We start from the raw sequence: 21,493 nt of genomic DNA, 5'->3' as shown, positions 1-21,493 counted from the left end.
AATCTACATGTATTTTTTGCAAAGGTGGTTGGCTCCCATCTGTGTCACTAATGAGGAAAATTTTGAGTGCATATGCAAAAGTAGGAAACGGTTACTTCATGTCACCTCATGTATCTGGTGACGTGTTTGTTTTTTTTACCTTAACTGGGATGCGAGGCAGCATATAACTTTTGGGAAAGTCTGCAGTCAGGTTCTCTCATGTTAGCTGCTCCATCTATTGAATCACAACCACCTCTTTTGTCACCCACAAGCACCAAATCATCATCACAGTCATGTCGAATTAGTCTACATCACCTATATTAGCTGGATTTTAATGCAAAACATCAACCAATATTGCATATACATCCACAATTATTATAATAGATGATTAAAGAATACTCATTTTTACACTTGCATATCATAAATTTGAAGCGTAACTCAAAAAACTGAGAGATTTTTACACCTATTTTGAATTTTATTCAAATACAAATACTGTTCCCTCTCAACAAATACAAATATTAACACTGGATGCTTTGCACCACCGTAGTATCCGGCCTTCTCCATAAGCTTTGGTAAGCTCACTCTTAAAGTACTTGTTGTCATATATTTATCAGTACCTGTGAATGCTAAAATAAGAAGGAAACAGGTATTACATAGAGGCAGCATGTTCATTATTTTCTTTTCAGTCTCTTTGTGTTTTGACTGGGTGGTTTAAAATTCTATGTCAAATTGAGGCGAAAGCTACAGCGACAGTGCAGACCCTGCACAGACCCTAGCGTCGTAGCTGATGTGCACCTCCCCAGAGATATAACCACGGTGTTGCGGTGGCGCAGATCACAAGACCTGTGATTGGTCTAGTTGGTAGTAGCATGATTCCACTTTAGCATTTCGCAATTTGTGAACTGACTGTTTTGGATCAATAAAGGTGGAACATATCGGGGAAAGGTTAACTGAAGAGATTCAAACATTTGTGTGATTCGACATTTCGGTGAAAGTTTCATTCGCCATCGTTGAAAGTGAACCAGGAAGTGGAAACAATATTGAACAATATCGAACCCCAATACTCAGCGGCAACCAGCATTTGGTTAGCGTTTTTATAGGGTGAATCAGACTGACGAGCACATTAGTATAAATGGCTTGCACTGGCGTTGGCTATCTGCTTGAGTTACAGCGTCTGTGTCCTGCAGTACCCTAAAAGAGCTGTAGCACTTAGCTGAGACCTTAGCTAGCAAGTCCATCTCTATCGTCTGTGTGCGCTACAGCAACCAAACACCTAATTTTACTAAAGTTATTCATTTTCTGTACATCTCATCATAAAAATACATACCTTATAAAGACAAAAGGAAACCAACAGGAAGAATCACAAAGAAAGTCTTTCAAGAGTTAGTCAAACTGCTAACTGTGTGTAGTCTCCTAACACGGTCAAGTCTTGTCTGCACACTGTAGTTGCAAAAGATGCACTTGAAACACATGCTCCAAAGCATCTGACAAAGTGTTCATCTAGATTTTGAAATTACCAGAAAAGAAAACACCTTAGAAGAATGAATACTCAATGATTTGGAATATGGAGGCTAGTGATCGATCATCATTTCACTCTGGTTTCTGGATACTGTTGCCAGTTGTGGTAAGGTGAGTAGCAAACTGAGCATTTGGTGACTCAGCTCCAAATCAGCTCCCGATGGTGAAATTCAAAACTAATTGATTGACTTCTATCTTCATGTGTCATCTCATCTCACTAAAGATTTTTATCCTCTCTGTCACTGTCTGTTAAAGCTGATGTGGATCCCGATGACCTGTTGACGTGTAAAAATGATCCAAAAGGTGGCAAGGAAGTGGGTTCGTACCACTCCTCCAGTGCGACAGGTATCAGCCGTACATACACTTATTTCACACCCTTCCCTTCTGGACTTTCAATCTCTGGTGTCTGCTCTCCCTTTAGACCTGGATGCAGGGTTGTAGCACTTATCTCACCACCTCAAAAGATCAGGAGATTCACAAAAGGCTGTCATAAGTGTCTAAACTGCAGAGACCATGATGGTGTGAAAAAAAACAACAACAAAAAAAGACTATAAATGCCAAAGATTTGGTTGTCAAATCCTTTCTGTGATCCTTTCTCGCCATGAAAGAGATGAATCAGAGAATTTAGAGACTAATCAGGAAATGTCAAGGATGCGTCATTTGCAAGTGACGGACGTATCTTCTCCTGGTATTTGCTTCTCTCCGTCTGGTTGCAATCCACAGTGAGGATATTTATTGTTTCTGGATTTTTTTGCATCCTTCTCAGCTATCATTCTTCACAGTGGGTCATCTCTGAGTGGGTCACTAAAACCAAGAGGACTGCTGATTGTCTCCCAGTTTTTACCTGTTGTCAGCTTTAGTTCACATTATTCATTTCAGGTGTTTGGTTCAAATCAGATGAGTACCATTGAATGAACACTAGCAGGAGACTACGGGAGACACAGTAGTTGCAATATCAATAAATTTCTCGATTAGATCATAAAAAGAGTCAGAATATTCATATTCATTTATGTTTGATTTTATTTGTAAGGACTCCTTTTAATTCCTACATTTGGAAACTTATGTTTCACAAGGCTTTAACAGTTTTAACAAAGGCACATCAGTCTATGTGGTTTTAGTTATAGGGCTGAGTTTATATACCATGAATATACTGTATGGAAACCCTGTTTTGCTTCATTTTCAGTGTTTTGTAGCAGCGCAGTGATTAAAGTGCATTGTGCCATTTTCACTCAACATTATTTCAGCGTCATAAACTATTTTGAGCGTAAGAATGTGTTTTATTGTCGATCTTCATCTGAGTGGAAGCCTTGGAATTTATGACTCCACAAAGTCATCATCGCGACCGCCCATCGCGCGTTCTTCTATGAATTCAAATACCAATTTTTATAGCGGCCAATGTGATCAAATACAGGCCTGGCTGAGACTCCATACTACGTAGAGGTAATAGGAAGACTCATGCCTCTCTTACTTCCTTACACCTTTAAAAATGCCTGTTTGCTTTTACAACTGGCTCTGTGGGCAGCTGGCGAGGGGCGGTGCAGATGGAATTGGGCTTCGTTATTTTTTTTTTTCTCCCTTTGTAACAGCTCATTTAAAATCACAAGGGCCTGAAGCTCAAGACAGATGGAATCTACTTAAGACTCAGTGTCTAATTTAACTCAAATACTTCCTAATGTGGAGTAACACTACCATTTTGTGAAAATGCTTTAGGAGCTTTCACGGAAGTTTCTTGAATGAGCGTGCGTGTTTGGATACGAGTTGTTCCATGTAACTATTAAAGGCCTCTCTTACATGAGCCCCCCGAGGACAAGCCTTCTGACTTGGTGTCATTTTAAAACTCTCAGAGCGGTGTTTCGCAAAGCAACACTAGACTAGGAGTGAACCTTTCTCCTCTCATTGCGTGTGTAGCATACCAGGTCGGTCCCATGGACTAAGCTCGCTGTGAAATTGCTTAAGCTCGGTTTGAAAGTATTCGTGCAAGTCATATATCACAGCTCACCTTATCTTGAGTGCTCTAATGCTGCCACAAGAAGCCTCACTTGCTCACATCAAAGAAAGGTTTTTAAAGTCCCTTAAGCTCCCTTTTAAGGGTTACGTGGATGTCCTAAAAAATGAAGAGCTGGAGCAGCTTAGCAAGCGAAAAACGAGCCGGGCTGCAAATTTAGGCTGTCCATTTGAGATGTTAATGTCTAAATTATCTTAAATGTCGTTCGTGAATTTACAAGGAAAAGTTTTAATTAACTAATTTTTTTTTAAGTAATTGCTTTCCTTTTTAGGGAACTTCCAAATGAGATGTACGTTATGAAAAATGCAAGGACTTCAGAGGTAAATGAACTTTATTTAAAAAAAAAGAAAGTTTTATCACGCAAGGCAACAAAGAGAAGAAATGCAAACTGCTATGAACAGACCACAGGACCCCCCCAACCTCCCCACCACCACCTCCCCAGCTCCCTCTGCATCCACACCCCCCACTGGCAGCAAAGGGGTTCTCATTACAACCAAATCAAAGGAGCAAGAGAACAAGACTCACATTGTTCTGATTGTGTTTACTGACACTAAAAACATTAAAACGGGACGATCTGAATGTACAATATAAGACAGACAACTCTGATTTCACATGAATCCAAACACAGAACCTTACACTAGCATAATTATTCTTTTTTTTTTTTTTTTTTTTTTTTTTACATTTAGTTGACGGTACAAATGAAACAGGAAGGTTTACGGCTATGTAATACATTTGATTGATCACTTTAAGACAGACTATACATGTCGCAGTGGGCACTTTCAGGGGAAAGTAGTTTCACCGAGAGAAAAAAAAAAGAAGAAGAAGAAGAAGAAGAAGAAGCAAGGTCCCGTCCAGGGTTTTTCTCTTTTTTTTTTATTGAAGTAACATCAAACCTGCATGTTGAGGTAAGCATGTCACTGGGGAATATGAAGGAAACGATTCCCTTTAAAAAGGACTCCCTTAACCATATCCCCACTCACTTTGTAATTCGCTTTGACAGTAAATCAATTCTCAAGCCTGGCCCCTTGGACTCCTCCAACCCTAGGTCCTCCTCTCTCAACATTCCTGCACACATGAATCACTCCAACTCCTGGCTCTTAGAAGGCATTTCCTGCCCGGCCCTCTCTCTCTTTCTCTCTGTCTGACTCCTCTGCTGAAAGCTGGGCAGGAACTCGGCCGAGCTTTGATTTGGACCCGGAGGGAGAGAGGGAGGAGAGCTCGGCCGAACACAGGGCCCTGGCTCTGGGACCGCTCCGAGAGACAGAGACACGGAGACTCGGGATGTGTTGGGAGACGCCTGCACATCCTAGCTGGGATTTAGTGCGTTATCCTTCAAATTGCAACGTGAGCAGCAGACTATATCCCAATGACGGCAGCGTCACTCCCGGCTCTACCCTACGGGGGTAGAGTCCTCTCCCCTCTTAGGATTTAAGCGCACGTCCTCTCTTAGACGGACGTTCGCCGTTTCGGGTCTGAGGCCGTTTAACGCGGGACATCACCACAGATTTAGTGTCTAAAATTCCTGAAGACGCAGTGAGGACTTACTGATAATTCTCAGTGACGAGGTGGCGCTCAAAGATTTTATGGAAATAAATGAACACGACGAGAACACAAGGTGGCTCATCAAAGCTGTACACCTGCTCAAGCCTCCCCCCTATAAATCACCTTGGCTGCTAAATCCACAGTATATGTACATATAACTTTATGTCAGTCGAGCAGACCGGAGATGACCAAAGCAGCTCTTAAAAAGAATGATTTAAATCGTCTTCATATTTACACGAGTGAAACATACATATTTTACAGAGATCACTACACCAAGATTACAAACAGAGTCTTAAGAGTGTGGGGCGAGTGAGGCTGCAGCTGAGTGACACGGGGTCGTATGTTGTGACTGGGAGAGCTGGCCTACTGTGCTATGGCTGCTGTGTGTGTGCGTATGTATATGTGTAAACTGCAGGGATGTAATGCACGTGTTTGTACAGACTTGTTTATTTGCGAATGTTGCAAGTGTGTGATCTCATCCTCCTCACTCCTCAGATCACGGCTCTTATCACCAGTCTCCCTTTGACCTGGTGGAGATACGCGCTCTGCTCCGCCTCTAAGCTCTGGTGGGTCAGAGCCTCGTCCTCGCTGTCGGCCGGCTCCTCCTTGACCTTGATGACCCCGCAGTGAGCGTCCGGGAGCTCGCTGCTCGAGCCGCTGCTGCTGCTGCTGAGCGTGTGCTTCCGGATGACTCCTCCAGGGGGCAGCCTGTCCTCCTGCATGCTCTCCATCTCCTCTCTGTGCAGCTCCTCCTGCTCCTCCTCCGATTCCTGCAGGTGTGCGCTGGGCTGACGTAACTGCTCGATGGACTTGGACAACAGCTGCAAAACACATTGGCTCCACGTTAATGATGATGTCCTGCAGCCAGCGATCCTCGACAATGAAACTTTAATTAGAGTAAACCGAATTAAACGCCAATCTGAGGTTTCTGCCACAAGTTCTAATCACGCAAATACACCCTAAGCAAAGGCCTCATCTACCTATTCATAGACCCTCATTTAATACCTCCTATTCTATTATATAAGACATAGAAAAAAAAACTTCAATCCTCTTTTGCAAATCAAACACACTAAATTACTCTCTGCGCAATGTCTTTAAATATATAAATAATTCTCCATTGAGTCACATCCAAATCAGCTTAGCTACATAGTTGATACTAAACTTTGCTCTAGACATATTTAGCAGTTAAAATGTACCTTAGATTATTTAGGCAGAAGTGCATGCAGAAGTGAGAGACTACTTTGTGCCATAAAAATCAAACAGGACCTGAGACTGTTAAATGTCAACGTCTTTCAAAGCTGCCGTAATTTTAATAATGTGACAAATTGAAATGCTGAAATGAACCTGGCTGGTGCCCTTGGGTAAGTTTATTAATTTATTTGAGAGGTTTAACAGCAGAGGCAGATTAGCCATTGTTCCTGCCTTTTTTATGTGTGTCAGTAAACATTCAGTCGTAGCAGATTAGAGCCACTCACTCGCATTATAAAACGACAGATCGGAACGCGCAAGGTCTCGCCAATGGTAAATCAGGTTCATCCTGGGACATTAAGATTATATTCTACCACCACTGGAGCCACGTGTCCGGTGTAAGGGAGAATGTTATTACTTTGCGAAAGGGGATATCAGTAATCCATATGACATTCTGCTCCTTCAGCCTGAACCCGCGTCCTCTCTTCTGAATCTACCATCAAATATCTATTTCCATAAATTCCCTACATCCACATTTGTTTCATACATCCATAAAAAAAAAAAAAAGGTTTCAGTCAATCTGACTAACATTTTGATGAACGTCTTGCACCTGCAAGCGTCAGAGAAATCAGAAAGCTCTGGAGGGCTGGACATTTATGTATTTATTTAACAGATGCATACGAGTTTTAGCAGCTTTTGGCAGAAGAATACTTTGCTGTACTAGCAGCTTTGCTAGATCAAATCTAATGTTGCCATGGTGAGATTATTTCACCACAAGAGGGCTCCAACTACAGGCAGAGAGGCGTCTTCCCCTTGACAGATGGTAACTGGCAACATTATTGTCTACAGAATGTAGGCCTTATATAAATAACCTTTCAGCTATAAGAATTAGCCTCCTTAGCTTTGCATTAGTAAACACATTTCGTACCACTTCCTGAAATCCCTAAGCCCTTGTAAATTTCCATTAGTGCCCCCTACTGTTGCTGGCACTGAAGGACGTTTAAAAACAACCGTAGACGAACCACTACTAGGAAATTAATTAGGGCAATGTTTCGAAGATCCCTCTCAATAAACACTGAGGGCTCATCCCTGATTAGTGGCCATTTATAACCTCTACTTAAAGAGGCTTTACTTGCGATCTCATTGGCCTGAGTGATCAGAGCGGGGCCTGTTCACGTGTCTCCAGACAACACGTCGCTATTATTCCAAAGCTCATTTTAAATCCAACTGGCCTCACAGAGTACTTCTGATTAATTACAGCTGATATTAAAACTAATTTTAGTCGCCTGGCAGTGACACGTGTTAGTTCTTTTTAAAGTTACAGAAGAATTCACGCAGAAACCGTTAAAGTTGGACATCTGCACTGTACAGCTCCGTTTGTGCTCTCGGTGCTTTGTGCTTTTTAATGACTCCTAGGTATGGGTTGCTCTGTGTTTCCCGTGGCTCTTTCAAGGCCCAGCGTTGGGACACATCAGTATGTGAGCTCACACAATGCTGCCTTTCACAGTGTCTGCCACCTCACACACGTCCCTCACCAGAATAATTACAGTCTGTGTATAGCGAGGTGACCTCGGCCAGCTTACAGAAACGCAAATATTGCCACAGAGGAACAAAATGCATTCTGGGCACTTTTTTTTTTTTTTCATCTGAACTTAGATGAATTGAATTTCACACAGTTAGCATGTGAACGGCACTGATGCCTAAAGCTATGATAACAGAATTAGTGCAGGGGAAGGATTTCTTCCCCATTTGAAGTCAGGCAGAAGTTTCTTTGCCTCGCAGAAAAAACAAGGATTTCAGGGAAGAACAGACTACTGCCCAGGTCTGTAAACTTGAGCTGCCACGGATGCTTTTACAAAACGCTAAAAATAGATCAGCATTTGTGTGCTTAAAATGATTAAATCTGACTCCCTGCAGTAAAATAAGACCTCAGGAGATCTAAAAGGGAATACAGAATGCTGCGAAAAGCAATTTGAAAGTCAAAATCCTCCCCAGTGATTGAATTGTGATGACCCAGGCAATACCTTATTTATATGGACCTGCTGCTGGTACTGTTTCTGTTTCTCCAGAAAGTGCTGGTGTTGCTGCTGGATGACAAGTTGGGCCAGCGTGTTCTGAGGCAGCGGCGCCGACTGGGTTCTGTTCAAGGGTCTGTGTTTTGGTAGTTTTGGCCGACTGCTGGGCGGCCGATCCTTCATGGCCAGAGGAGACTGAGGGTGGGACGACATGGGGCCTTGGCCTTGGAAAAAAAACAAAAGATATTAAAATTCTTATTTTTTTTTCTCTCCTAAAATCGTGTTGAAAAGCAGTTGCATTTGCAGTTCATCAGTACGTAATGTACCAGAAATCAGTCTTACCAGAGGAGAGCATCTTCTGCTGCCTCATTTGTTCCTTCTGGAGGAGGTGCTGGAGGAGAGCCTGGTGACTGGGGCTCACCTTCGACTCCAGGCCCGTCTGAAGGGGCACGGGTCCCAGCAGGTGGCCAGGTAGCCCGTGCTTGATTTCTGTGGATCTGTCTTTCATCCCCATAGCAGCCTGTGAGTAAAATGGTGAAACTTTAATACGCACTACGGACTGTTATTGCATATGGCATAATGATTTACTGAACGATCCAAATCCAGTCGTCTCATTTGTATTCCATGAATGAAACTAGCTTTTGTAGTTAAAGATAAGGTAACGCTCAAACCAAAGACCATGAATGGTAGGTTACTGATGAAAAGACCTCTGTGGAATGTGACGAAGAACTAAAAAATGATATATCACGTGCTACGTTATCAGGAGCTGCACTTGAGTGGACTTGGACTTTTTAAAGACCGTGATAGATGAGGTAATAGGGGAGGATAAGAGCCTGCCTGACACGGGACACTGGAGAACAATATTTATCTTAGGTCGATAAAATCATTTGGGGCCACAGGTCAGTGACCTTCGGTCGCGCGGAGAAGCCAGACGGCCACTGACAGACGACTGTGCAACTCGGAGTTGAAAAATCTTTCGGCTGGACAACTAATTTCATTCAAGGGAAACTCGTACTCACGCTGATGGGTGAGGATGCAGTTGAAAGCCCCAGGGAGATGTTGGGTAATGAGGGAGACGTGTATAGGCTCAGCATGGACACGGAGCCCTCAGGACGAAATAATCTGGGCTGGGAAGGCCATCTCTGCATCAAACAGACACACAAGAGAAAGAGAGATTTAAGAGGTGGCAGAGTTTGGAATCTCCACTACAGGCAATTTAAAAAGGAAACATGAGCAGTGGCCCAACCACTAATGCACTGTGATGAGCAACAGCCGCCTTGCTGCAATCAGAACGGCATGAGGGTGATGAATAATATAAAGTGGAATACAGCAAAGGTTTTTTTTTTTGGTCAAAGATTGGCACCGGTGAGGACAATACACCATTAAATCCAGCTCTCGGTCCTCGGTCCCCTACTGCCTGCGTCCACGGTCCCCACCCTCAGGCTACTCTCTCAGAGAACATCAGCACTGGGGCATACTTCCTGTACCCAGCAGAGCAGTGGACCAGCATGTGGTTTTGGAACAGCCATGTTTATCCTTCCAACCCCTACCAGTACTCAGTGACCTGTATGTGGATATCCGGCCTATATTTGACCCGAGGGACCCGTTCCCTCTGAAAAAGGATACCTAATGTAACGGTCCACAAACACGCCTTGCTTTTGCAACAGGCATGAGGTCCGCGAGAAGCCCTGAAGTCCAACAGCGACTTTCATGAAAACCTCAGCACGGCCCGATACAATAGCAAGCCTGTGTGTTTATGTTGTTAGCATGTGTGTGTCTTTGGCTACCAGCGCCTGTGATATCAATTAAAATCCACAGTTTCCCTGTCTCCCCGAGTCCCAACCTTCGGCCCGATGTCAGGGCGTCTCTCCCTTCCCCGTGTCACTGGAGGTCCCTGGGAGAGTAAACAGCGATGGTTAAGGAAAACACAGCTGCTCTGTTAAGATTGTTCGGAGATGTGTCATATCTGCCACACTCTATAATGGCGTGCTTTGTGAGCTCGGTCTAAAGGGAGCTCTGCTCAGCAACTCAGCCATGAATCTATTGGGAAACGCCTCAGAACAACTCGGTACAGGAACGCGGCCAGGCCAGTGACAGAAATACAATGACAAGCCAACAGCAATCTTACAGCCAAACTACTGATTTTTTTCTGAGCTTACAGAACATCTGGAGGAAAAAAAAAAATGTTTGATAGAAATCTGCTGTTACATTTAGCCATTTAACGCCGGCTAAATTTATTTTCCCGCGCAGTGTGATCTACATGAAAGCAAACTCGGGATAATAAGACGTGTGGGTCAAGCAGTGCCTCTTTAATGTCAGTGTGGGAAGTCGTTTTCGCTGGAGGTTAACAGACGGAGGACAACTGGCTGTTTTTATAGCTGGAAGCAGAAAAGGTTGAAAGGCATTTGGTGCCCTGTAATTAAAAATGGTTGTTTTTGGTAATCAATTGATTTGCACGAAGAAAAACATCAAAACCGCGCAGATTTCTTCATTGTTCGACGGACGGCACTGTTCGTGATTTATACACCTACCTCAGTTTTTGTGGTGGTAGGCAGAGAGGAGGGTCCATTTTCAGCCCCCAAGGCACTGGAGGCCCCTATGGGAGAGCTGGGGCCAGAGCCGGGGGCACTGTTTGTGGGCGTAGAGTCTATGAAACATCAAGGAGGTAGACGTGAGTACGCATGCTCGCACTCTGTGCGCAAGAAGCTTGGCATAACAGCTGCAGCCTGACAACAGTCTAATGTGTGTGGTTATGGGTTGTTTTTAAATGAAGGTGCAATGGCCATCATATGTTACTGCTCCCTAATGGTAACACTAAGATTTCTCTGCATATGTGGGAACAAAACCAGCTACGTTACGTACCCATCAGCTCCAGAGCCCTCTTCTTGTAAGGAGTCATGATGTTCCCATCTCTTCTCTTTAGCATCGGGCTGCTTCTCCTCTCCGCCACCTTCTGCTTCAGCCTGGATCGTACCTTCAAGTTGGGCTCAGAGGCTAAAAAAAATCAAATGAAATAAAGGACAGATTGTTTTTTTTTCAGTTCACCTTGTTTAGACAATTAAATGTAGCAGGGCTGCTCTAACACAGTCCAGCTGCGTGCTTTTATACAGCTGTTCAACAACTGACATCATTACAGGAGATATTATACCGCAAAATACGAGGAGACTAAAGAGGCTATAAATCAGTTGAAAACGAGCAACGTTGTCATGCTTTGACAAGTTACAATTTCAGTTTCAGTGAAATTCGGAGCTGCTTTTCAGAAAAATTAAATGAGTCAGGATTGGGCCCATTTCCACCTCATCTGGACTAAATTAGGTCGAGCAACACACGTCTCTAAGTGAAATAGTCCGCTACCTGCCGCCCTGGTGACCACAGTCCGATACAGTAGCAACAGTTAAACTAACACAAAAACATGGCAGATGTTTCGGGGCTCTCCCCACGCCCCCTGCTCCTAATGCAAACCAGAGATACCCGAACACACAGTTGGAACGCGCTGCTCGCACGCGGCCCGGCCTGAAACGGTCCAGGCTTGCAAACGCAGCGCAAATGCAGAGTCCCAGAGTGTTGACCGCAACGCTAACGCAATATATTTCACAACGGGCACGCTGCCTTTAAACCTTTCAACTGTTATTAATGATTTTTTTGCCAAATTCTAGCATCTTGAGCGGGTTAAGTTTATTTGACATTTTTAAAACTCTATTTATCTGAGGTGAATTTATCCATCGGATTCAGGTCTGGCGAAATTTAAGGCTTGGAGTCTCGTCACATTTTATTTCCCATTGCTTTTCTCTTCCTTTAAAAAAAAAACAGTATCGCTGAGTAGTGAACTAGTCAATGATCTCCCTGTGTTGAGAACACATTGACTGATGATAGAATAATTAAGCAATGCACAGAAGACTGAATCAAAGCAGGGAATTGGGTCAGGATGACGTAACCGCTGGCTATATGTTTTTTGTGTCCGGCCGTTGAACCGTGCTGCCGTCTAGTCGCGGTGACTCACTCGGCCGTGTTTCGTATAGACTTCCCTTCGACCATCCACACATGGAATCCCGCGGCCAGCTTCACACACTCAAATAAACAGGCAGAACAGATAAGCTGGTCTTCTGACTGAAAGCCAGAGCGCTGAAGCTAGCGTTAAAGTTATGTAAACCCCCCCTCTTACACAATAGCCAACCTGCTTCAATTATTTAGTTCCGATCAATAATTAAAGAGGCCTTGTAGCAATGTGTACGACGTACAGCTGTACATAGGGAAACGTGGCTGTGACGTGGGAACGCTGCGGGGAGGAGAGGGGAGGGGAGGGAGCGGCGGCGGCGGGGGCACGGTGAGGAGAGTGGGCCAGATGCTGCTATTTCTGGCTTTTGTCAAAAGCGGCAAAACCCTCTTCCCCTAATACGTGGCGCAGACCTCTAATCCTGTGGGTGTGAGGTAGAATGAAAGAGAGCGAGGGAGGAAGAAAGGAGGCAGGAGAGATAAATGGAGAGAGAGCGCTGTTGGGAGTCGTATGAATTTGCTTCACGCCCTGCTGCCTTGATTGCTTTCTATTTTTACACGCCGCTGCCACCAAGCTACGCATCCCAATTGGTCGCCACGGGAACGCCAGACAGCAGCACGGGAACAAACAGTTTCTCGCTGGTCTCCATGGAAAAAAAAAAAAAAAAAAACGCCCTGATGCACGGTGCAACAGGAGGCGACGATGGCGGCAGCGGCAGCAGCAGCAGCAGCGAGGCTCACACGCCGAACACCTGGGTCACTTCTGCTCCGACGTCTCGGAAAACACACACTAATGCTTGTAATACACCGCGGCCATAAATCAATGTCTGCGTGTGTTATGCTATCTCCACTTCATCAGAATTTTAACCGTGCTGTCAGTGTGTCCATTAGAGGCCGGACCCGCACAGATGGCTGAGTGGAAAGCTGAGGTGTGTGTCCTGGACTTAAGGGAGGCCTGCTATGCGTTTTCGCTGACATTCCAGTTTAAACTATTGCTGAACACAGAAGTTAATGCTCATTATTTCCACAAAACAAGCGCGCATTTTTTAACCGAAGCTGCTGCTGTTCGCCGCCGTTCGACCAGCGCCTGTGTTTCTGAGTGTATTCTTAACGCCCGGGAGTTTCCACACAAACTTCCCTTTGACGCGCTTTGAGCCTCGCAGTTTTACCTTTGCTGGATTATTTTTGAAAATCTTTCCTGCACCTGCTGAATGTACACATTTGGTAACTGGGTCAAGACCAATGAGGGTGTTGCACTTCTTACTGCTAAGCTGCAACTATTTTTGCAACGGACTATCGCGTGCCCTTCGGCCCCGGTTTATTCTGGTTTGAGGAATTGAAACAAAGATGGTATAAACCAAGTAAACACATGAAATCCTTTTGACTACCTTTTTGGGTGATCGGAGTAAAGGCACATGAATCACATTTATTCTGTGATTTCAGGGATGATGTAACTATTAACAGGACACATCATAGCAGAGCTCAAAGCGAAGATTGTTTCAGGGTATTTACAGGAAGTACTCTATATACCTATTAAACGGTGTTTCATATATTCGAGTTTTAAAAGACTACCGAGTTTGACTGAGCCCCAAGTTATAAAGTCTGTGTATGTACATATTATATGGACATCACAACCCCATTGTGAACCTCAACCAGAAAAAGATGGCCCTCAGCCCTCTGGCTGAATGACGCAGTGGGGAGTCTAACGCGGAGGATTCGAGCCATCTCCACTTTGTTTTCAGAGAGCTATCCTTGCTTAAACAAACAGGCCCGCCGAGGTTCATCCTGCCTGTGCCAGTTTGGAAGTCTGCAACACCTGCCAATCAGCTGCCATCAGTCGCAGGCAGTGGCTCAAGGAACAACACCACCTTTGTGCGTGTGCCCCCCCCCCTCTCGCGTGCCAAGCTCTCAGAAGACCTTAATGAAGACAGACAGGAAGTGGGGGAGGAAGGGCCCGAGCAGGAAATGACCACATATAGATTCAGGAATTCAAAGAGTAAGAAATAGCCTTATCAGTGCGTGAGAGTCGGGAGGAGGCGATTTAACCTGTTTGGGCAGCAGGGAGGCTGAAATGCTATCCCCCCAGTTATTTATTTAAACCTACATTCGTGCATTCACGTCGAAGGGTAAACAACACTGCTATAAACAATCCCCCTGTCATTTAAGAAAATGTCTTTCAGCCACTTACCTTTGCGGTTTGAAAGGTAGGTCCCAATAATGTAAATATACCATATGTCGTTTGCTTCGGGCAGATTATAATAAATAAAACAAAAACAAACACCTTTTAACTCTCCAATTTACCTTTTTAATTACTTTTTCCTGCCAAGCCGTCGTGCCATTTTACAAGATACACTTCTTCTGCCTGATCTCCAAATTGTGTATACACACAACATGACAGGCCTGCAGTTAAATACCTCAACAAGTATAATTGTTTTACAATGTAATTAAAAGGGACACAGAAGGGAAAAGGTCATAACATAATTTAGTGACCTCATTGCCGAGTTATGAAGTTTTTAGCTTGGCAACCTCCTGTGCTCATGCAAACCAGGAGAGGCAGGAATTATTCCTGTTTACACAGCCATCCCCAAAGGGTCTCTCGAACTTTAAAACCAACAAACCTGAGCTGCTTTTTGGTGGGAACCTGTGTCTTTTCAAAACAGCTTTTCAAGCCCATAACTCAAGAGAAATTAATCTGCCTTAATTCTCCCATTTACTCCTAAACTGTTTCAAAGAGGCAGCGGATCTCGGTTTATTATTGCAACGCGGGGACAAATGTGCTTGCTCTTAAATAATGACAAGGTAATTTCAGTACAAATAACGGTAATTAAAATTTAAACCTGTGAAGTGAAAGCCTTTGGAGTGAGCCAAATAAGAATAAGGAGGGTTTAAGTTGCTGACGTGCGTCACCTCTTAGGAAAGTTTAATGTTGAGCCCTGGAGGACTGCGGAGGAGGGGCACGGGTCGTAATGAGCCTAACTGATGTCATTAGCAGGTCGTCAACAACCCCAGGAAATGCTCCGTGGCCGTACCCATCTCTTGACTGACAGGGGTCAAAAAGAATCTTATCATATTAACGCGGCGACACTCACACTGAAATCTTTTAAACCAGCTGCGCGCCTGCGCTGATTTACGCATTCGTGCGTGCGCGACATACACATTTGCATTTTTTATGCCCATGCGGTGCGCGTGTGCAAATGAGCCTACCTGTCTTCCTCAAGGGGAAGTCGTCCTTGCTCTCTATGGGTGACGGCAGGGTGTACTGGCAGGTGGGGGATGCGCCGCCCAGAGGTGGAGAGCTTTGGTCCAGTGACGTGTGGTGAGAGGACCTGATCGCACGAGAGCGCAAATCAAACTCCAGCTGTTGCCAATTATGCTTCTGTGCAATTAAAATACAATCTGAAATGTGTCAGGTTAAAAGCAACAGAAAAGCACTTACGTGTACCAGAGTTTTGGCTGGTGAATGAAAGAATGATTCACTCCGTTGCTGGCGGGGTCCTTTGCTGATTTGCTCAGCAGAAACTCTTGGAGTTTCTGCTTCACCTCGGTACTGGCCACCGCACCTGTGAGACCAAAAGACATAACCAAAGGGATTGGGGTTACCCTAGGGCTATGACTCACAACACATAATTGCAAGGCAAACAAACCGACTTTAACTCTATTGTAGTTGCAGATTTCCTCGACTCTTTCCCTACTTCACATTTAACCCACTGCTCAAAACTCCCCTGAAGCACTAAAACTCCTTTTTCCTCTCTGTAATCTTTTTTTTTTTTTTACATAGTTTATTTTCCTAAGGAGACAAACTTATGTAGGAAGATCTCCCTCTAGTGGTCCAAGAGCACTATATGACTTTCTGCTCCAGTGATAGAGCAGAGGGGCTCCTCTCCATTGGATGGTTATAGTTGCAGAGCACAGTTTCAAATTACCTGACCTGACAAAGTCATAAATCTAGTCTATTATTAGCTGTAAGGTAAAAACAGAAATGAAACACTATATGCGCCGCTATTTCCAGCACGCTATTGAAAGACATTTTCTCCTAAATTCTGAGCTTAAATGTCACCGGCCAACTTTATGTCATCGGCTGCACGTGCTGGTTAAGTGGCATGTCACCATCATGGTTATACTGGCCCATACGCTCTGTTCTCAGGACAGTTAGATCCAATCACGAGAAATCTGCCTCCAGTAGCCAGACACGTAATCGGAACAGTTTGTCCTCCTCTTGAATAGCAATTGCATTATCTTATTGTGAGAGAAGAACAACGTACTGTACGTGATCCAACTGTGATGTGAATGGGAGTACCATCAGGTTGGGGGAAGCACAGAGACGTGGCTTTTGGAAATACCTGCTGTCCTTTTAGAATGAAAGAATATTTAATCTCACGTGCTCACTGCTGCATATCTCCAACTTCAGAGTTGTAACATGTGAGGAAAATCTATTTGTGTGAATTCATTCATGTCGCTCTAATCTTGGCATTTTAATTTTGTCCAACGTAACTGTATTAATGTTAGACTGTGCATATGCAACCTTCCTTGTCATACACGGTTGGGATCAAGTTATATTAATACTTGCAGTCCAGCAGAATATACATACAGCAATTAAAAGCTGGCCTTTTATCACAATAAAACTGAAGTGTAAGGCTAAATTATGCACGGCTACAGAGACAATGCAGCTTGGAAGGACGTTATCCCAGTGATGATGATAATAACTGAGCATGGCCCAACGGGAATAGAGTATTTTTCTCAGTCAGTGGAACATTCAAGTACAGTAAAGCTTTTCTGTTCAGCTGTTATCGTGCATAATTTGCTTGGGCCCCGCTGCTAGGATAATGCGTGAAAAAATAATTGAAAAAGTTGACGGTTAGGATTCGTGGGGGCCCCATGCTAGCTTTTGCCTGCGGCCTTTGAAAAAAAAAAAACGAATCAGCTACTGATAGTAAGTAGACGGCGATGATGACGGTGTCGAGCTCTTACTCTCTCTGGAGCGCTCCTTGCCCCTGAGGCTCAGGCTGGAGACGTGCTGCTCTCGCCGATGCCTCTCCTGCTCCTTCTCCTGCTGGTTCTGCTGCTGCTGCTCCAAACGACGCTCCTGCTCCGCAAGTTCCTGCTGCTGCTTCATGGCCTGGAGCTCCTGCTGGAGCTGAGAAACACACGGGGCCCTCACATCAGCGCGAAGGCTGCACACTGACAAACGTGCTTTTGAAACGACAATGGCTTCCGTTAAATTCGGGCGGTTTCTATTTCGCCGTGATGGACAATTCTGCGCTCGCCTGTAAAAGACCGAACTCGTGCTGAGCTGTAATGTGTTGCACAACTCTCTGCCTTGATGTGCTGCGCTGTGTTGTTTTCCCCGTTTTGTAATGTCGTCCTGAGCTATACAGTTTTCTACTGATCTGCACTATGCCATGCTGTGTTGTGCTCTGTTGTTTTGTGCTGTGTGCGCTGCTGCACTGTCCTCCAGACAACTGTTCAGCGCGCCGCTAACCTTGAGATGCTCCTGGAGCTGAGCCTGGTGCTGACGGGTCAACTTCTCGTGCTGCTTCTGGAACTCGCTGATTAGTAGCTGCTTCTGGATCTGCTGCTGTTTCTGAATGAGGAGCAGCTCCTGCTGAAGCTGCCGCTCCCACAGTCCCGGGTCCGAGCCTGGCCCCAGCATCCTCAGATCCGTGCGCAGGTCCAACGGAGACAGGGGCTCCACGGTCAACGGCACGTCCGGTTTAATGTCCACTGCGGCCCAGAGAGGGGAGAAAACATAAAAAAGACATTTGTCAGTGCCTAATTGGGAGTTTTATCTGCGTGATCTTCAAGCGAAATGTTAAAAAAGTGCAGAATATGATGCGCGGATTGTTAAAAAAAAAAAGAAAATAGACAAATAAACAATGAGGTCGACAGAAAACGGCTCAAAAGCGAGGAGCAGTTCTTCCTCTCCCATGATCCTGCAATTATAATAGTTTCTATAAACAAACATGGGATCACATCCATCAGCGTGGAGTCCACTGGGAGCAGCTAAGAGACTCAATGAACATTTGGCACGAAAACGCTGAAGTGGTCATTTAAAGTATTTACATAAATCCCGTCTTCTCACTCTTCGATAAATAAATAAAGGGAGTCCTTCTCCCCGCCGGTGCCAGAACATCAAACGGACATCCCTTCCTCGACATAAATAAATCACGGCGAAGCAGACCGTGAACCTGCATGCGTCGCTATGATCTCTCCACCTCTGTTCTTGAGTGCAGATGCTGCATTGTGCGCACCGGTAAGAAGTGCCTCTATTATAAGTAATTGCCAGATACAAAGTGAGAGGGCATCCCTTTGGTCTCCGAGCTCTATATATAGCGTGTTCCACAGAGAAAATCGATCGCCAGCTGAGAACATAGGAGACAGGGCTACTTCATCTTTCTGCTTCATAGAGGATGATTAGTGATTACACAGAGTTGTGTTTATTCTTTCTGTGCTTTAGATTTAAATCACACCAATGTGTACATGTGTGAACTAATGTTAGACACTAAAGGGGATTTAGGTGTTCGATCAGAGATTAAAAAAAAAAAAAAAAAAAAAAAAAAAAAGAGAGATATAGTTATGTTATGTAGTGATGCTCACGGTGTCACATTCGAGGGAGCGTATGCATTGTCCAGACTGTGTAACGACTCGTCCATTTCGAGACCGAAGAAATATTCAAACCTACTTAAAATTCCAGTGGCCGGAGGGAGATTTATTGAGCGCATTCATTGCCTTAATCTCCTCGGGGGTCACATCCCAGAGTGCAAATATGGGCAATGTTACTACACCACCTGTTCTCTGGAAGCACGGGAGAAAACTGGCACTTTATAAATAATCTTCCCTTGGTCCTGTTATGCAACACTACTTATAATTTACAGCAAAAAAGAAGAAAAAAAAAAAAAAGACCACATAACCACATCAATCCACGGCAGCCAATAATGTGGAAGCAGTGCCCTCCTGTTCGCTGATGCCTTCTCTCCGAGCTCGCCGGCGCCCATTTGTTTTGTCATGTAGCCTGTTTTTCATTGCCACCATTCCATGTGTATGCGGCGGCGATGATTATAAATAGAAACATAAAAGCAAGTGGCGCAATCCTGGTCTGTGACAACCCCCACACCCTAGTATCCACCACCCTAACTTGCCGCTGCCATGGCAACGCCGGCGACGTAATTATGTCTCCCCATTCTGCAGATATCGAGTCTCACTGCATGTCATCTCCTGCCTACAGTGGCAATGTGACATGTTGACTATTATATCAGCTTTTTGGCTCTTATATAAGAAAGGAGTCCCCGGTAGAGAGAGAGAGAGAGAGAGAGAGACGGAGGGAAAGCGTTACAAAACCCTCTAACACACACACGCACACGCACACTTTCTGGAGAAAACGGTGGCTAAGTGATAAGTTGTCTCAAAAAACACGTTCAAATAGTGAAGAGAGCTAGAGGGGACTCCTGCGCTGTAATTTTCGCTTCTGTGTTCTAAAAACAGCTTCAAACAAATGACAGAGAAGGGCAACAGCTCGGCAGGCGCGGAGAACAGGCACCTGTAGAACAGAGCCTTCTCTCCTGACAGGGAATATTAATCTTGGCTTGTAAGTACTTGACAAAGGACTCTTTTGTAGCGAGGCACCGTTCCGCGAGCACAGACGTGAACCTGTGAACCAGTGAAGGGCTCAGAGAGTCAGACAGCCTTAGTGCTACTTTTGCCTAATGGACCTAAATATAACAACAAAAAAAGAAGAAGAAGAAGAAGAAGAAGAAAAAAAAACACCTGCTGCCTGGGTGTATTCACCACTGTGATATCTAATTAATCTCATATTTCATTCTGTACCCTCACTGTGACTGGCATTAGGGATCTCCACTTTGATCGGTCCGTCAAGCTGAGCCTCCATCTGAGAATCTCAGACAGCGGTTTCACAGGACGGAGGAGGAGGAGGAGGAGGAGGAGGAGTGTGAAAGCTTGAGCCACCTTTGATGAGCAAGGCTGTATGAAATGGCCCTTGAGGAAACCACAACAGCCTTGTGTGCCCGTTCTATTCTCGTCCGCTCTCCGTCCACTGTGTCGGCGAGAATAAGGCTGAATGGAATTACAATGCTGAGGGAACATAATAAGGTTCCTGAAGGTGGGCAGGCATTGTTCCAGCAACGCTGCAGCTTCAACCTGTAAAATGTATCATTTACGGCTTGCATTCTGCTGATTGTCAATGCCCTCGCGGAAACGCGGAGAAAAAGGTCAAAATAATCCTCCGTGCAGTCACAATAAAAAGGCACCGCGAAAAACTGCCCGAACTGAAATCTGCTGCTTCTGTATCACAAAAATACTCCATAGGCGGTGGAGAATACGGAACCACCAGTAGCTAGGGCTAAATATAAATGCTTTTCTGAGCAGGCTCTTAATATAGACAATGTGCGAAAGACTGTCACAGTTGTGAGGCCGCCTGCTCAATTTAACGCGCAGGCAAAAATAAGAGCGCAATGTCACATTTATGTAACTTTCAGATCATTTTTGAAGCGATCGCTCCCAAAGAGAAGAGAGCAGCGCTGCCGGTTCGGCGCCCCTGCGGTGCCATCGGTGATCATTACGTCTCGTACGAGCACGTTCGGGGCGAGGGCGGCTCCCGATTGGTGGAAAGTGCGCAGAATAGTCTGTAGGGCGCTGGTAAACAAAAGATTTATGAATGACAGGTCCTGAATTTGTTTTTAGCGCAAGGGAGTGACAAGCACCCTGCCTCATGCCCAAATTCCTCCCGGCGGAGGGTCTGCCGGGGGGGGCGGGGGGGGACTCATGACCTGCGACCACACTCTGGCTGCAGCAGCGTCGCCCCGCCACTGTGCCCAAAGTGTTTATTTCTATAACTGATCTGCCTCTCATTAGCCTCGCTGGTGGTTAGAGTGACAATCACAGCCTTAATTTGAAATGTTTGATGGACGTCTTTTTTTTTTTCTTCTTTTTTTTTTTTTTTTTTTTTTTGCCACAGGCCACATTAGCAAGCTTCCCAACCCCAGACAGGGAAGCATCGCTATCACTGCCGCACGTGACGAGTCAGAAATACAGCGGCACATATAGTAGTAACTAATTCGCCAGGATTATGCTGGACTGCCCGTTTTAACGGCCATCACGTCTCTGTAATCTTCTTTTATCCGGACGGCATATAAGCCCAACACTGAAGCAGAGAGGAGGGAGTCATTAATATTGTAAACATTACCCTCGGAATAAAAATAGCCCAGCTATTCTTACATCTTAACAAGTTAGTTCGCACCTG

At 44.8% G+C, this 21,493-nt stretch overlaps 1 protein-coding gene across 4 annotated transcripts in view; it reads right to left on the bottom strand.

Moving 5' to 3' along the window:
• Positions 1-3,815: 3,815 nt before the first annotated feature.
• hdac9b (histone deacetylase 9b) overlaps positions 3,816-21,493 on the bottom strand; it is a 36,623-nt gene continuing 18,945 nt past the window's right edge. For 3 of the 4 annotated variants that reach the window (XM_047598614.1, XM_047598612.1, XM_047598615.1), the window contains exons 2-11: positions 17,720-17,961; positions 17,209-17,374; positions 15,677-15,809; positions 15,445-15,566; positions 11,110-11,241; positions 10,779-10,894; positions 9,267-9,389; positions 8,590-8,767; positions 8,257-8,471; positions 3,816-5,865 (exon numbers count right to left, since the gene is read on the bottom strand). In XM_047598614.1, coding sequence (XP_047454570.1) covers positions 5,536-5,865; positions 8,257-8,471; positions 8,590-8,767; positions 9,267-9,389; positions 10,779-10,894; positions 11,110-11,241; positions 15,445-15,566; positions 15,677-15,809; positions 17,209-17,374; positions 17,720-17,961 — 1,757 coding nt within the window. In that variant the 3' untranslated portion in view covers positions 3,816-5,535. The remainder of the gene's footprint in view (positions 5,866-8,256; positions 8,472-8,589; positions 8,768-9,266; positions 9,390-10,778; positions 10,895-11,109; positions 11,242-15,444; positions 15,567-15,676; positions 15,810-17,208; positions 17,375-17,719; positions 17,962-21,493) is intronic. The other variant, XM_047598613.1, reaches the window with a different exon arrangement.

Source organism: Mugil cephalus, chromosome 11 (assembly GCF_022458985.1).
Source record: "Mugil cephalus isolate CIBA_MC_2020 chromosome 11, CIBA_Mcephalus_1.1, whole genome shotgun sequence".
Taxonomy (NCBI): domain Eukaryota; kingdom Metazoa; phylum Chordata; class Actinopteri; order Mugiliformes; family Mugilidae; genus Mugil; species Mugil cephalus.
The sequence above is the reverse complement of the archived record's forward strand: the minus strand, read 5'-3'. Positions and strand labels throughout refer to the sequence as shown.